Below are 17,971 nucleotides of genomic sequence, written 5' to 3'. Positions count from 1 at the left end.
TGAGCCCAGGATTTTGAGACCAGCCTGGCCCACATAGTGAGATGCCATCTCTACAAAAAATACAAAAATTAGCCAGGTACGGTTGGCATGTGCCTGTAGTCCCAGCTACTCAGGAAGCTGAAGCCACAGGATCACTTGAGCCCAAGAGTTCCAGGCTGCAGTGAGCTATGATTGTACCAATGAACTCCAGCCTGGGTGACAGAGTGAGACCCTGTCTTCACCAAAAAAAAAAAAAAAGAGAAAAGAAAGCCAGCTCTCCATAAATAGTAATTGGGTAATTGCATTTTCCTTTACCTAGTGAATTGTGAGTCCAACAAAGCCAGGATCCTTGCACTCCAGCCTTCCCCTTTGTCAACTCAGTTTATGTGACCACCGGGCTGTTTATCCCCCACCCTTGTTTCCTAGAATTTCTGGGATCAATTTTCAGAAGGAAGGGGAAACTCCTGAAGAGTAAGGGATATAATAACCAACCACACAATACATTCATTTGCCAGCTGACCTGCAGAGAATCGGCTCACTCTGTGCCCGGTGAGTCCCGGACAGAGGCTGCCATGGATGGCTGGCCCTCACTGAGTCCCTGGGGCAACTGTGGAGGCTGGAGAAGGGTCTTGAAGGAGCACAGCCCTACTTCTCCCCCCAGAGCAACACCCACCCTTCCCAGGCTGTGACGTTCCCCAAGGCGGCCCTGTCCTGCCCCTCCTCCCCTATGGTTCTCTCCACCTTCTTGCTAGAATAGCAGACACGCCAGACACAGCCGACCAGACACTGGGGGTGACTATGCCAAAGGGCATGTTCAAAGGATCACTAATGCACAGTTTGAAAGGCACCTCTGCTGACAGAGGCACAGAGGAGCTTTTTCTAATGTCTGATTTTGACAATTCCCAAATTAGCAGTAACCAGATTTTACCCCCAAATCAGCCATTGTCAAACTAGCTCTGTTGCCTTGGGATTCCTGATTACAATCCCCAAGTATTTGCCTCCCGTTTAGACCAAGAGACATTACAAACCCAGCTCCCTTTGGGATGAACTCTGCCTGTCTCCCAGCTAGGTCAAGCAATGCCAAACAAGCTCCCCCACATTCTGTTTTCCTCTGTCTAAATCAACTTAGGCTTTTCTTCAATTGGAAGGATGTTTCTTGTTGAAATCTTCCCACCAATGGGGTTGAGATCCTGGGAGCCCTGCATGGGCCTGCACCTCAACAACCAAACAGAATGGCAAATGCCTTGCCCTGCAGGGGTGCCCTCCCAATGGTGTGGCAGTGCTTGAGAAAAGCTTCCCAACCAGGCTGCTCCCTGCTGCTCCCAACAGACCCCCATGCCAGGGGTGTGATTTTGACATAGCTTCATTCGAGGCTGATAAAGAAAAAAGTTATGTAAATAAGCTTTTTCTTCACCCTTTCTTTGAACTTAATTTGGGTGTTTTCCTGTTTTTTTACTGACTTATTTAAACCATTTCAAATGAACTTTAACATCCTAGCAGGCCAGGTGATGTTTACTGTTACTGTTTTGAAACCCTGGAATGACAGGGTGAGCTGGCAATGGGGGTAGATAGAAGCTTTGGGAATCACAGTGGAGGTGGAGGAAGTGGCCTGGCAGGGCTGCACTTCATTTCAAGCTCAAGTATCTGACTCAGGTTGATGAAGAATAAATCCAGTTCACCACACATCCCACCCAGGCTGAAGGGCATTCGGTAAGTCCCGGACAGAGGCTGCCATGGATGGCTGGCCCTCACTGAGTCCCTGGGGCGACTGTGGAGGCTGGTGAAGGGTCTTGAAGAAGCACAGCCCTACTTCTCCCCCCAGAGCAACACCCACCCTTCCCAGGCTGTGACCTTTCCCGCAAGGCGGCCCTGTCCTGCCCCTCCTCCCCTATGGTTCTGTCCACCTTCCTGCTAGAATAGCAGACATGCCAGACACAGCCGAGGAGACACTGGGGGTGACTACTCCAGAGGGCATGTTCAAAGCATCAGTAATGCACAGTTTGAAAGGCACCTCTGCTGACAGGGAAGAACATATTCTGTGTGTTGGAAAAAACTACCGTCAAAACCCTCCAACCAACTGGCACCATCCCCATAGTTATTGGCAGCAACAGCAAAGCATGGAGCCCTGCCAGGAGAAACAGCTTTGAATTAAAATATAAAGCTAATCAGAATATGGATCACACAAAGCTGCCAGTCATTTGATGTGTATGGGGAGTAAAACACCCCTGCCCTGCTAAGAAACTGCCCAAGGTCATTATCTCTAATCAGCAATTCTCACAAACAGTATCAAGTCTTTTTTTAAAAAAGCAAGTATTCCCACCTGCCATCCCCTCCTACTCAAATCATTTTTTTTTTTTCTTTGTTTTTGAGATGGAGTCTCAGTCTGTCACCCAGGCTGGAGTGCAGTGGCACGATCTCAGCTCACAGCAACCTCTGCCTCCCGGGTTCAAGCAATTCTCTGCCTCAGCCTCCCAAGTAGCTGGGATTACAGGCACCCACCACCAAGCCTGGCTAACTCTTTTGTATTTTTAGTAGAGACAGGGTTTCACCATCTTGGCCAGGCTGGTCTTGAACTCCTGATCTCATGATCCACCTGCCTCGGCCTCCCAAAGTGTTGGGATTACAGGTGTGAGCCACCACACCCGGCCATCACTCTTTCAATGTAACATGTTGGAATCCTGCATGAGAGCCAGATTCCAGGGCTTTGATCCCATATGGAGTCCTAACACTGCCAGTCATTGCACAGTGGCTGGAGGGGGTGGTCAGATGCCTTAGCTGTTCCTCGATCCCTGTGTTACCAAGCTTTCTTCCCTTGTTATGTGATTTCTCAGGTGGGACTAGAGAGCAGAGAAATGGTGAGAAACTGAGAATCAAAAACAACAGGCTGGCGACTTACCCTAGGCCAAAGCTCATTCCCGCACACCTTCCAAATCCATCTGGAGCTGGCCATGTGACGGGTCATGGTCAGGAACAATGATGGTCACATCAGCCCTGAAGCTGGCTATTTGCTGGCTGGATCTCTGGGCAAGCTCTTCAACATTTCTGATGCTCATTCTCTGCACCTGGAAAATCCAAGTAATGATATTATCTAGCTTAGAAGTTTGGAGTAATGAACATAAGCTTCCTAGCTATGCTCCTGACTTCAAAAACCTGTAGTCTCCCAGCTGCCTAGAAGGGTATCAACTCCATATTACTGAGCGTGGAATGTAAGGTAGAAATTACCCATTAAATTTCACACTCCTAGTAACCCTTCTCCTTCAGATAGATTAAGTTTTGACAATGACAAAAAGAACAACAGTGTACATGATGGCTTCATAATCTTTACTGTATTGCCTCTAATAGTCGTCTGATTATATCCAAACAGCACTGGGCATACCAAGAAGCTTAACAGACACTGCCAGATACACAGTTGTACATGAGGAATTGTGTGCTGAATACTAATAAGTAAATACCTACCGTGTGCCTGATGTGTCCTAAGTGCTTCATACATATGAACCCATTTAATCTTTAAAACAATTGCACGGTTGGGCACGGTGGCTCACGCTTGTAATCCCAGCACTTTGGGAGGCCGAGGTGGGCGGATCACGAGGTCAGGAGATCGAGACCATGGTGAAACCCCGTCTCTACTAAAAATACAAAAAATTAGCCGGGCGTAGTGGCGGGCGCCTGTACTCCCAGCTACTCCGAGAGGCTGAGGCAGGAGAATGGCGTGAACCCGGGAGGCGGAGCTTGCAGTGAGCCGAGATTGCGCCACTGCACTCCAGCCTGGGCGACAGAGCGAGACTCTGTCTCAAAAAAAAAAAAAAAAAAAAAAAAAAAACAATTGCATGATATACAAGGATTGAATCCATCACCCTGAATGAGGACATCAAGGTACGAAGACATCTAGCAACTCCTTTAAGATCCTGTAAATTGCAAATAAAATAACTAGAATCTGAACCCAGTTTGTCTGGCTGGAAAAACCATGATATCAACTACTCTACTGCGCTGAACCTTGATTATATAAAATTAGATAAGATGATTTTTCCTGAAACAAAAGCATTACTAAAATTAGATTCTGGGTAGCTATTTTCCTATGCCTGATCTTCATCACATTTATAAGTATAAAGAGGGGCTAGGAAGTAGATCACTGCAGAAAAAACAGCCCAGGTAGCCCAGGTATGTCACTTAGAGGCAATGATGTGCGGATATAAGTTAACAATGGGCCAGGCCTAGGGGCCCGGGGTGGTAAGGATGGCTGATTGGTAGCATTGGCCAATTGCCAGTTTCCATGGTGTAAATACTCCCACCATGATGGATTTCAAGCTACCAGCCTGTCAACATGGAGTGAGGACTGGGAAGAAATGCTTAAAACTGGCTCCCACGAGGCTGTACCGGTACACCACTGCCTGGAGGAGACCTCCAGTGTATTAGAAAGCCCAGCTCAGTAAGATAACCTGTGCTGGTCACTGGACAATTTAGGGATAGGAACAGAGAAAGCATGCAGAGTTGGAAGGGGCCTTAGGCAAGCCCAAGACTCACTGTTTCCTCAGCAGCATCCTTGAGAATGTGCGATGTGACAGGGTTCTTGAAGCCACTGTTCCGATACTGCTTTCCTTTGCTAAGTTTAAATTCCAGCCTCCTAATTCTGATGTTTTTGTGGGACCTTCTACAATCCTTCTTCTCTGTATGTCCTGGGCAGTCAAAGGGGGTATTCTCCTCTAGCATGTTGCTAAAGAGGGCCTCTACCCTTTGATAAAACTGTTTTACCTGAATAAGCTTTAAGAAAGAAATACCATAGTTTAATATTATGCTGTTCCGTCGCAGCAGCTACTCTCCACAACTTTAAAAAACCCAATTCTTAACTACACAGCCATAAAAAAGAAAAAAATTATGTCTTTTGCAGCAACATGGATGGAACCGGAGACTATTATCCTAAACGAATTAACACAAGAACAGAAAACCAAACACTGCATGTTCTCACTTATAAGTGGGAGCTAAATTCTAAGAACCCACGAACACAAAGAAGGGAACAAAAGACACCAGGGCCTACTTGAGGGTGGACTGTGGGAGGAGGGTGAGGATTGAAAAATATGTACTGCACTTATTACCTGGGTGACCGAAGAATCTGCACACCAGACCCCTGCAAGACACATTTGACCCATGTAACAAATCTGCACAGGAACCTCCTAAAAAGTTGGAAAGGAAAAAAATTCTTCACCACTGTCTTGGGCATCTGTGATATGCAATTTAAACAAGTACAAAAATGGCTGATGAGCCCACAGAGTGCAGCCTGGATGGGACCACCTGTGAGACTCTTAGACCTGCCCAGTTCCACGGTCAGAATATTGGATCGCCACTGCCAGCCTTGTTAGAAATGCATCCTTCTTACGCTTGGAGGATATGGACAAGAGCGTGCAGGTCACTCACCACAAAACCATCAGAACCATAGCAGAGACAGGCCAAACACATGCCCTGAAGTTACTAGTACCATCAGAGCATATGAAAATATATATATATTTGAGACCAGGTCTCGCTCTGTTACCTAGGCTGGAGTGCAGTGGTGCCATCAGGGCTCACTGCAGCCTTGACCTCCTGGACTCGTGATCCTCCCACCTCAGCCTCCTGAGAATCTGGGACTACAGGTGTGTACCACCACACCTAATTTTGTATTATTTGTAGAGACAGGGTCTCACTATGTTGCCCGGGCTGGTCTCAAACTCCCAGGCTCAAGCGATCCACCCAGCTTGGCCTCCCCAAATGCTGGGATTACAGGCATTAGCCACAGTGCCCAGCCACACATGACAGTATTAAGCACAGAGCTGAAAGGGGCCTTGGAAATCATTTCTCAGTTTCCTCTAATGAAAACAGACAAGTTAATGTATTAATAATTCAGGTTTTTCATTACGGTTCTCTTCTCCCTCTAGCCCAGTGGTTCTTAACCAGGGCTGAGTTCCCCTCAAAGGACATTTGAGCATGACTGGAGACAATCTGGTTGTCAAAACAGGGTGGGAGATGCTCCTGGCCTCTAGTGGGTACAGGCTAGGGATGTGGTTAAACATCCCACAGTATAGAAGACAGCTCTCCACAGCAAAGAGTCATCTAGTCTAACGTGTCAGGAGTGCCAAGGCTGAGAAAGCATGGTCCATGCACAATATACTATTGCCAAAAACTAAACAAAATGGCATTCTTACTCCACAAAGCAGTCATATCCACAAATCATATTTTATTAGCTGTGCAATACCACCTTCCATTCATGGCCTGTGTTTTAATTAAAGTTTATAAACTACCAGTACAAATCAATACAATGCGTTTTTTAACACACCAACAGCTTGAATGTTCTTGAAGCTTTTAAACAATGAGTTTACTGTGGGCAAACAGAAGGCAAGGACTCAAAGAGATAATTAGCTCATGCATCTGGTGCTGGCTAATAATTTTCACATGAATGTAGAAACCACTCTATGTTAACTGTATTTATTTTTAAAAAATAGTTTGAAATGGTAATAAAATGCAATTTTCAGAGCATCTTGGTGATTGAGTAGAACTGCTTAATTTAAAAAATAATTAAGTTACTTCCACCTGGCCTGGGGCGGATGAACATGTAGCAAAAACTTCCATCCCACTAGATTCTGGCAGTTGGATTGATCTTTCACAAAATATATATATATATTTTTCTCCATTTCTTCTTATGGAAGCCAGAAGCTATGAGAAGCACCCTGCTTTGAAAAGAGATTGTTTGGTTCACGTGGTATACTTTGGTTTATTTAAACAGGTAAGAAAGTGGTCCCTACTTCTGAGGAGAAAATGTGGTTTCTGACTTTAGCTACATCACAATATCACCAGTCTGAACGAGTTTCCTTTTCTGTAAAAGACAAAGTGTCATTTCTTTTCCTCCAGTGTTCGGTTGCTCCTCTTCGAAAATACTCTTCAGATAAAGTATCTGTACGTCTGTATTAGTACAAACCATTCCTTCCCTATGTCTCAATGCCTGACATTCAGTGCCTGACAGAATCAGCATTTGGCATGTCCTTGGATATGGGATCAGTTTGATGCTTTGAACTGAAAGTTCTCATGATGCATCTCAAAGTATCTTCTTAAAAAACATAAAAGCGTAGGCTAACTTGTGCTCTCTTGTAAGGCTTGCAAAGTGGTAATTAAATACGCAGACTATAACTCACAAGCGAAAAAAAGTGCATTTTTAAATAAAAGAAACAAACGGAGACAGTTAAAAGGACAACCAAAAAGATAAGCAGATTATTTTTGGTTAATCTTGGGAAAAAAATGACACGATATTTACGGTTTCTTTTCTTTTCTGGTCCATTTGATTTTACTTAATGTACTCACTAGGCTCATAATACGCCTATCTCCTCTCCTGCCTTCTGATATTTTAGCATTCCTAGAAACTAGAGCCCTGCTGATAGGCTCATTCATATGAGGAGAAATATGCTTGCCTTTCATGCTAATGAACTTTTTACAAAACTGCTCTTAAATCATGAATATTTCAATGAGCACACAAAACAATAGGTCTCAGTTTGCTGTAAACACCATCCAAACCTCCACACCATTAGGCTTATAATCTCACAAGCATTCTGCCTTTGTCAGACACTTCACAGGGTGCAACTGGGCTACTTTTGCAGGCAAAGTGGAGATTTGGATTTCTGTTGTGAAAAGCCCAACAGAGAGAAATCGGAGGCTCTCTCGTCTCTGACCTATCAGTCCAATTCTTTTGTCGTCCTTTATAGAAGTCTTTTCTCTGTTGCAGCCACTTTCAGTAATTGCAAAAGGAAAGAAAAAGTGTCTCCCACAGTTCGTCTCTGGGAGTTCATGTTTTTTTGCTACTTGTCTTCTGTTTCTGTTTGCGAAGGTGAGCCTCTATCTCGTGCCTGAACACCAGCATGCCCAGCTGGCCGTGGGATGCCTCGTTCATGGCCTTGGACTGCATGCACATCTTGTACTGCTCGGGGGTCAGTTCGTCCATGCAGCGTTTCTCATGCCAGAGGTGGAAGAGTCCCCGCACGGGCGTCCGCACCACTATGAGGTTGCTGTGGAGATACTTGCGATAAAGGTGCACATCCTCTCCGCCCCAGCCTTTGATGTCCAGATCAAACCCACCTGTCGGGACAGAACACACTGCTGAATCACACTGCACTGAGCTGTTTTGCTTCCCTGAGTTGCAACAAGCACAAAGTTTTCATTAAGACATGATTGGGGGGGGATGCGGGCTTCACCACCACCCCTCCAAGGTATGAGAGTGTCCACCTGGGTCAGAGGCCCCGAGAATTCCCCAACAAAGACGACTTTCATGGCGGACAGCACCAACTTCTTCAGATGACAGGACCTCCAAGAAAATTCCAAGCATTTGCCTGCATTCAAGAGTTACCAGCAATGCTAATGAACAGCCCCAGCCTTGTGGTTAATGGGTACAAAAATAAGATCTAGTATTCGGTAGCATTATTACTGACAGACTTATTGTGATTATGAATTAGCTATTGTTAACAATTTAATGTATATTTAAAAATAGCTAGAAGACTGATAAATATGATAAATATTTGAAATGATGGATACCTCCAATGACCCTGATGTGATGATTACATATTGTATGCCTGTATCAAAACATCACATGTACCCCATAAACATACCCATAATAATTAAAAATAGAGGTTTTGTAAAAAAAAAAAAAAAAAAAAAAAGAGCTTCTACAGCATCCCCACTTTTCAGCTTGAAACCTCTGAATGCAAATTCTTGTGCTTCTGTTAGGAGGTGGCCTTCTCCTGCCACTGCAAACAGAGAAGAAACGAGGGGCTTGCAGTGCCTCTCGGCTCTGCAATCTCCACCTACTGGGTTCAAGGGATTCTCCTGCCTCAGCCTCCCAAGTAGCTGGGACTACAGGCACATGTCACCATGCCTGGATAACTTTTGTATTTTTAGTAGAGATGGGGTTTCACCATTTTGGCCAGGTTGGTCTTGAACTCCTGGCCTCAAGTGATCTGCCCCACTCTGGGATTAGAGGCATGAGCCACCATGCTCAGCCTAGAAAATTTTTAAATGTCCTTTTTGGGAAGCTGATTTGCACATAACCATTTAGGAATAATTCTCTCAGAGATGTCCAAGACCACCTGCTGTTAGTTGCTGACTCTCTGCAGGACACCCACCACTCAGAGACCGGCATCCTGGGTGCTCTGCTCCTTCCAACAGGACTTGACTTCAACTTTTTATTTATTTTTTTTAATCTTTAATCCGGTGATTTCCTGGGGGTTCCGTAGTCCTTGTAGTTCATGTCATCTCTGAACAAAACAATCCTGGGGCTACACCTCATCCCTGATTTTAAAGTGAGTAGCTTTAGGTCTTGGACCTGAGCGGGGAGTTGCCTAGAGGCCAGTGAGACCAGCAGCTCGTAAGGAGCCTGGGGATGGAACGCTCCATGCCACCGTGAGGGCACGATCTCCCTGACTCCATCCCAACTGAGCCCCTGCACCTGAGATCAACGTTTCTGGACTGTTCATTCATTCCCAGGTCATGCATAATCTGCAACTCTATCTCTTTTGAGATCCAAGAGTCAGTATTGCTATGGGAAGGTGGGGTGGCGTTTCCAAGGGGGACAGGAGGCCTCTGTTCTCATCCTGACTCTGCCTCTCACCTGCTGTGAGGCCTGGGAGGGTCTCTTTGCCTTTGACAGGCTTGGTCTCCTCACCTGGATCCCAAGGGCCTTTTCTCTCTGTGCTCTAGAAACCCACAGGCATGTGCATGTGCATATTTGTGTATGAACTGTGTGCGCAGGTGGACATTTGTGTATACGAATTGTGTGTGTGCGTGTGTATGTGTGTATTGGCACCAACTGATCATTTAGTCACAGATTAAAGTGACATCTGGAATTGTGAAGGTTAGCAGAGAGAAATGTGGGTCTTTTCGAGTATGTATTTCCTCCAGTTCCCCTATTTCCCTCATACTCTTATGGGGAGGCTTAGGATGTTCTACAGGAGACGGCAGAGTGGCCAGGACCCTGCTGGGAGGAGGCACTGGAAGACTTGCTGCAAAGCTGCCTGGATGCAATAAGCAGCCTTTAATCTCAAATTGTGTGTCTTATTTGGGGTGACTAAGAGGTGCTTGTGGAGCTCACAGGGGCTAAAATGCCACCTACTACCAACCCCCTCTTGGTCCAGCCCTGAGTCTAGGACATCAGGAACAGCATTTGTTTTTTGTAGTGATTCTCTTTAGGAGAATTGCTATGTTGTCCAAGTTGGTCTTGAACTCCTGGTCTCAAGTGATCCTCTCTCCTCCAGCCTCCCAAAGCACTGAGATTACAGGTGTGAGCCACCGTGCCTAGTCTGTAATAGCTTTTTTTTTTTTTTTTGAAGGCAATGGTACCACCTTCCCCACCAGGCTCCTTGGAAACCCGACTTGATTCCTTCAAGGCCTGCATGGGCCCGTGGCCTCTGGGTGGCAGTAGAGATGCAGATTTGTCCTACCTATATTGATGAAGTCCGACCGATACTGACACGTCATCCCAAATCCAAAGTCTCTCCAAAATCCAGTTTCCTTCTTTATGACCTACAAGGAAAGCACTGTCATTTGAGGGGAAAGTTTAGGGTGGACAAAAATAGTCTTCACAAACTCCTGTGAGCGACCGTGGAGTGTGGAGCCCATCCCATCACTGATAAACAGCCTCCAGTGGGGCAGGAAACGCAGATGGATTTCAGTCCTTGCAGACAGTCAGGAATACAGTACACACACCAGTCCCAAAACAAGGGCTTGTGATTTTTGGCACCTTAGGCTGGAATGTTTCTAGGACATAGGTATGAAAACACACACACACACACACACACACACACACACACACACACACAATCAAAAACAAAAACCGGGAGAGCCAGTTTTTGAACAGTGCCGTGGAAAAGCCACCTACGTGCCTGGCCCCACACCAGTGCCAGTGAGAATCGGAGGCTTGGGCCCCTCACACAAGCCTGGGAAGCAAGCCAGCAAAGGGCTCAGGAAGTTGAGAAAAGGGATAGAGAACAACTTGGAATTCAGCTGCCCTGGCACAGTCCACACACAGGACTCCCTTGGGGAATAAAAAGAAATATGTGAGAGACTTTAGTATGTTACCAGCTCTCCAACTCTGCTAACTCTTGCTTGCTGAGGAAAAGGGCACTAGAAGTCCAGCCTCTGAAGAAAGACTCTGTCCATTCATCTTCACACTATTTTAAAACCAAACTGCTCCCAAAAGCATCTACCGTGGTGCCAGCCTGCAGGGCTGCGGAGAGGCCATGTAGGCACTGCCCAGTCTCTTACTCTGCAAGTAAAATTTCCAATATATTTGCTGAAACAGCAAGGCTTTTTAAAACTGCATGTGTACATATATATATATATATATATATACACACACACATACACATATATATACATACATATATATGTATAGACAGACAGACACACACACACACACACACACATATTCAGCTGAGAGAACTCTGGGAAGTTTTGAGATCTTAGTTATTTTTCATAATTCATTCTTGCAGTTAATGTAGGTGCTTAGGTGAAAGGACATCCCCGCATCCTGTCCTCTGGGGAAAGGGAGAGAGGGCGGCAGCAGGTTCCTCTTTCCCTACTTGGATTTCTATGGATTTTGTTGGGGACATCTGGTTCTGTTCATCACTAATTAGAAACGGTATGTGACGGGGGAGAAGCATCAGAGTCTTGGCCCAGTGTGACCACTGGCTGGCTTTTTCACTTCAGGCAGGCTCCTTCACTTCTTCATGCATCTATTTTTTTTTTCCTTATAAAACAAGGGGCTTAAATTCACTCATCCCTTAGGTGTCTTTCAGCTTTCACATCCAAGTGTTTATCACATCGTCCCCCTTCCTGAAGTTTCACCACAGGCTAATTATATTTGATAAATGGCTTGCAGAAGGGCTGATGAATCTTAAACGTTCTTTAACTCTGTAACGTATGAAACTGTCTTACTTTCACTACAATCTACAGGTAGATGTCACTTCCACGATGTCACTTAACATTCCACAGGGGAGGGGGACCTGCTGCCACCCTCTCCTGCAAGCATCAGGACTGCCCAAGGAAAGTAGGACCAAGAGTGTTTCTGTTGGTTAAAGTTGTCCCCAGCAAGTATTCTCCAGTTCTACTTCAGAATACAGGACCGTTATACAGTATCTCCCAAATGACAAGTCAATTTCATTAGTATCAAATGGAAAGATTTTGCAAGGCAGCAAAGTCTAGAAAAGTCTCCACGGAGTAATTTTTTAAAAAATGGACTTTGTTCCATCCCCGCCTTACCAGGTACATGGTTTCCATTGCAGCAAATGGACTAATACGCCTTCTGCTGGCAACCCAGACAAATTCCCTAAGCTTATGGGTAAAAATGGAGTCAAAGAGAAGTGCCAATATCCAATCTTCAAATATTTCACTGAGGTTCAGATGGAATTTAAAAAGGAACGCTCCAAACAGGAAAAAAACTGGCCAAGCCTTGGGAACGAAGGCAAGAGGGAGGCATCCAGAGACTCTGGGCTGCATTCACGTAGGGCCTTACAAGGTTGAACAAGGTGAAGGGTGACCCTCACATGGGAACAGCGTGATGGAGGCAGTATGGCTTATAAGGTGGGGAGTGAGCTGTGTAAACATTTATTAAAGTCAGTATGGAAGTTGGCAAGCCACAAAAAGCCGCTATCTGAAGAACTTGTCGAAATTTAGCCCTTTGTGGAGACTCATTTGGTCATGCCCACAGCATGTAATTTCAGGGCAAGACGGAGTTCCCTTAGCTGAGGTTCCATCACCCACAGCTGTGCTGGGTCCCTAACTGGAAGGACGCGCTAGTGGCAGTCTGGCGGGAGTGTGTGCCCTCAAGCACGCATCCGATTACATCACGTTCCCACGTGATGCCCTGCAAGGGTTCCCTAATCGTCAGCCATCTCATTTCTTCTTATCCTTCTGCCTTGTATAAGGCCCATTTTCTCCCACTTGGATTCTCCGTGCTCACAGGTCTCCAAGGCCAGATACTTGCAGTCTCTCCTGCCTGGGTCACCGTTTCCCCACACACCACTAAGCTGTGCTCCAATGTCACTATTCAGAGTGGTCGTCCTGACCCTCCTGGCCCGCGTTATGCACCTGCCATCCGAATGCCACTTCCTGCACTGGATCCCTGGTTTATTTTCTCTGTAACAATTCTGGCTTCTGAAATGATCCTGTTGATGCATCTGCTTCTCTGTTTGCTGACTATCTTCAGTCACCAGCCCTGGTGAATGTAAGTTCACGGCTTGTTCTTGTTCATGGCTACCTCTCCAGGACCCAGAACACTGTCCAGCACACAGCAGGTACTCAGTAAATACCTCCTCAATGAATGAACCAAGAGCAGTCCCTAGGGCAGAGATTGTTCCAAGCCAGTGGAAACAGACACATTGCAAGATGCTTGCCAGCAAGTGGCCCAGCAAAGGCCTGGGAAATGCAGTGGTGAGAACCTCTCAGAATTCTGTGGCTCTGGACCAAGAGACAAAAATGTTTTCACCTCCCTGGGGTCTAAGGTGCAGTGCGTGACTTCTTAGAAACTTTGCTGCAAGTGTGAGAAGCTCCACCATTCTCTTCAAGCATTGACAAGTGATGCACAAATGATGTCTGCTGCAACAGAGGAAGGAACCCTAAGATAAAGAGGAGACTTTAAAAGAAAAACATCTCTTCCTCCTGTTCTGGATTTCACTGATCTGTTTTCAAGTGCTATCTTCCCCCCGCCTCCTTTTTTTTTTTTTTTTTTTTTGACAGAGTCTTGCCCTGTTGCCCAGGCTGGAGTGCAGTGGTGTGACCTCGGCTCACTGCAACCTCCGCCTCCTGGGTTCAAGCAATTATCATGCCTCAGCCTCCCGAGTAGCTGGGATTACAGGCACGCACCAGCATGCCCAGCTACATTTTTTATATTTTTAGTAAAGAAGGGGTCTTGCCATGTTGGCCAAGCTGGTCTTGAATTCCTAACCTCAGGTGATCCACCTGCCTCAGCCTCCTAAAATGCTGGGATTACAGGCATGAGCCACCGCACCCAGCCTGCTCTCCTCATTTTCTAAAATGTCCTCTGATAGCTGGCCTCCTCTCAACTCTCTCCGCAGCACCCGCTCCCTCCCCACCTGAGATCCCAGCAGAGCACTGCAGGGCAGGAATATCCCACAAAAGGACAGCTGTCAGCCCTGCTCTCTCACAGGAAGTTTCCAGAGCCACAGCTCTGCGGACAATTCACGTGACAGGGATGATTATTTTCTGTTAGGACCAAAACACAAAGCACAAATCAGCATCTCTCCCCAAAGATGTGGGAAGGCAGCCGCCCTGCAGCTGCATGTGAGCTGGGGCGGCGGTCAGTGCCTGTCTGGTTTAATGGTGCCGACTTGGCCACTTGCCCATGAAGAAATCTGGACCCTAAAATAAAATAAACAGCAACTACTCAGGCAGAGCGCCTCCTCTCAATCAGAGTCGCCCCAGCACTGAGGCTGTGTCTGCTCTACCTTGCATTCACAGCAACGCCCGTGAGCAGGGCCGGCTTACAAAGTGACTCACGCAGCTGCACAGGGCCCCCATACATGGAAGGTCCCAAGGCGTGCTGTCACTGTCATGAAATTTGTAATACTTTTTGAACAGAGGCTCACATTTTCATCTTGCACCGGGTCATGTCAATTACGTAGCAGTTTCTGGCCTGGGAGGAGCAGACTCCCTGAGCTATGAGAACGTCTGTGTCCAGGCTGGGGGCCCCCTGCCCGGGCTGTCCATTCCTTATCATGTGGGCCCTGAGGGCTCAGTGATCATGCTGCACAGGGTGCCAGGAGGGCTGCATGCCCTCTTCTTGTGGCTTCTTGGTATGAAGACACAATGACTCGCCCAAGACCACTCAGCCAATGTTGCCAAGCCCAGAACAATTCTAAGACTCTGGGGACAGCTCCACGTCTTGAGAAATAAGGTATCCTAGAGCCACGGCTTTAGAAGACTCAATTAAGAACACACTCAAAGGCCATCTCCTCCCAGATGTATTTGCACTTATTCACAATTTCCTGTAAGTCTTCTCTAGGTGTTTGCATAGAAAACACATTGTGTCTTCAAGGGAATCATGCTAGACAAGGAGTCATCCAGGTTCTGCCATTTCCATGAACCTATCATCTACAACTAAATGCCCTCATTGCCCCCATGAAGTGCTCTGAGGACAAAGGATGTATCCCCTGTTGCCCAGCATCCTCAGCCCAGGTGCAGTCACATGGTGTGGCACTCGAGTTCCCACCCCTGCCACTTAGCCGCTGCGGGCACCTGGCCCTCAGTTCCTCATCTGTGAAATGAGAGTAATAGCACCTCTTCCCCTTATTGAGTATTACGTGAGATAATGTGGGCACCAGACTGGCTTCTGGAAAGGCTCCATAAATGGCGTCTGTTCACATTAATTTTGGTATTCAGCAGATGTATGTTTCCTGAATAAATAAAAACAGAATGCAAGGATGCATAGGATGTGCCATGCTCGTTTGGCAATTTACAAAAAGGTTTCAACTGAACTGGAATGGTAAAATACTTTCTGAAGGGAGGTAGAGAGGTTAGGGGTGTGACCAGAGAGAGGGCAAGGACAAAAGCCAGCACGCTATGCGCACCCTGAACTGTATCAAAAAATCATCAGATTTAACTGATGGGTAAGACCGCATCGCAGACTAAGATGTGTGCGTTGGATGCCGTGGGCGTTACAAATGGTAAGGAGGTGGCCTTGAGGAGCAGAGAAAGCCAGGGAGACTGAGCAGGTGTGCTCACCTGGCAACAAGGCTGGCTTGGGTGACTGCGGAGCTGGTACCACGTGCCAGGTTCTGGGGTTTACAGATATTTTCTCTGCATCCATTTGAGAGTCGGTCTGTGGAGGACAACGAATCCCAACAGGGACTGGGGGCTTGCAGTGCTGTGCTGGAGCCAGCTTGCACCAGCTCACAAGGATTGCGCAAATCTCTTCCCAACCCTGTGTTCAGTGATGTCATGCTGGTAGCCTGAAATAGGCCATGGTGGGAGTATTTACACCACGGAAATTGGCAAATGCTATAAATCAGGTCTTTCTCCTGCACCCCCTTTTCAGAGAGCAGGTTGTTAAATATTTACCAGCACATCTCTGGCTCTGTGCCAAAAAAGATTTCTTAAAAAACTGAATGAATCTGTGATTTAGAAACCTATCTCTGGCAGAGGGTGAACAAAAAACTGGAGTCTAGGGGAGGGAAGGAGGCTAAAGATAGAAGTGGTAGGAGGCTCCTGCAGTGACCTAAACGGGAACTGGCAAAGCTTGAACCAGGAATGTGAAACGCCTAAAGTTAATGTTTGTTTAAATTATAGTCATTCCTTTCTCAGTGAACTGTTTCTACATTAAAGCACCAGCAAGTTTTATCTCATGGTTTAAACTAAAAAATTTAAACATTAGTATAAAATCCCATAGTTTCACTTAATATGAATTACTAATGGTCTATACACACAGGGAAAAAACAGTAGTCGAAGTACACACATACACACACACACACACACACACACAATCATAAATGTGGTTTCTTGCTTTTGTTTGCAGACAAAACACTATCAAATGACAGTGGCAACAGTCACGAGAAGGAATAACATACATTGACTAATGTGATCCTATTTCAAAGGCTGCTAGTAAAGATTGTCTTTTGTGTGCAAAACTAACTTTCATTAGAGCAGCATTCTGGATCTCTGTTCTCCCTTTATCTTTGATACTGATGTATTCCAAGAAGGCTATCAAGGATGTAGTAATTAATATATACAGGTAGCATCTCTTTCAAGACTGAGTCAGAACGTACCCTCAGTAGGAAGTCATTACTTAATTGATCCATCTCCAACCATTACTTTTAATTTTACACCTTCTCATCACCTAAATAATCCATCTCCATTCTATTACTTTCTATAGTTTCATGTTCTCCTTTGGAATTCTTGTCAAGACTTTTCCTTCATATATCAGTTCTCATCTAGATCCTAAGCAAATCTCTTCCCTCTGCACTGATAGAAGGAAATCCCAATTTTGCCCTGAGCTCTGCCACTAGCTAGCTGTGCAATCCTGAACAAGCCAGTCCACCTCTATAAAAAGAAGAAAGTGAACGAAACACTCTCACGAATTACTGCCAAGTAAGTGAAAGTGTTTCATTTCTTCTGACTTCTCCACTGGCACCTAGGCCAGTCCTCCGTAGGAAGCAAGTGCTCAAGAACTGGTTTGTCCGGTAAAAAACATAATCATACCCTTCTTTTGGGAAGGGGGAGTCCTTCATCTCAAAGGCAATTGCTGTTTCACCAAACTAGTCATAAATACTGAACTCTAAAATATCAGACTTCTGTGGTCTAGGCAAGGTCAAAATTGCATTTGGAAGTAAATGTCAGAGGCTGCAGGATAATTCACAGCCTCTGGCAATGGACACAGGGAATCTGAGTGGTTTCTGCTTTCACCACTAATTCTGAGGATGTGAGAAACTTGCCTAACTGCACGGTGCCTCTAATTTCCCTCGCAACTCCTCCTCTGCAGGAATAATAAAAGGAAAAATCCTTTGGATTGTAAAACGAAAACAATTCCTTGCAAGCAAATAAGGTCTTTATGAGTTTGAAGTGGAAATATTAATCACACTCTATGTCAAATGCAAAACAACACATTACTTAAAACCAAAGGAACTTTAACTTTGATTGGCTGAAAGAAAATACATCCTTTATCTTGTTTCCCTTTCAATCCAATGAGAAGCTTAAAACTCCAGGAAAGGGAACAAGAAGTTTCTCTGTCAATGAGGGTGATATATGCTGCTTAACCACGCAACTGTAAGCATAGGCAATTGTAACACAATGGTATTTGTGTATCTGAACATAGAAAAGCTACAGGAAAAATCTGATGTGAAAGATTTAAAAACATTTTCTTGTAAGTGTAACTTGTGTGCTGCCTAATGACATTTCCATCAACAACAGGCTGCATATAAGATATTGATCATCCAGAAGGCAAGGTGAACAGGTTAACTTATTATTAAAGAAATGA

At 45.6% G+C, this 17,971-nt stretch overlaps 1 protein-coding gene across 14 annotated transcripts in view; it reads right to left on the bottom strand.

The window, feature by feature from the left end:
- Positions 1 to 6,164: 6,164 nt before the first annotated feature.
- Positions 6,165 to 17,971, bottom strand: part of CSGALNACT1 (chondroitin sulfate N-acetylgalactosaminyltransferase 1) — a 415,609-nt gene continuing 403,802 nt past the window's right edge. For all 14 annotated transcript variants that reach the window (XM_063637633.1, XM_063637658.1, XM_055286415.2 and 11 more), the window contains 2 exons: positions 10,425 to 10,506; positions 6,165 to 8,070 (listed from right to left, as the gene is read on the bottom strand). In XM_063637633.1, the coding sequence (XP_063493703.1) occupies positions 7,781 to 8,070; positions 10,425 to 10,506 (372 nt within the window). In that variant the 3' untranslated portion in view covers positions 6,165 to 7,780. The remainder of the gene's footprint in view (positions 8,071 to 10,424; positions 10,507 to 17,971) is intronic.

This window comes from Symphalangus syndactylus, chromosome 1 (assembly GCF_028878055.3).
Source record: "Symphalangus syndactylus isolate Jambi chromosome 1, NHGRI_mSymSyn1-v2.1_pri, whole genome shotgun sequence".
Classification (NCBI taxonomy): Eukaryota; Metazoa; Chordata; class Mammalia; order Primates; family Hylobatidae; genus Symphalangus; species Symphalangus syndactylus.
This window is presented reverse-complemented; position numbering and strand designations above follow the sequence as displayed.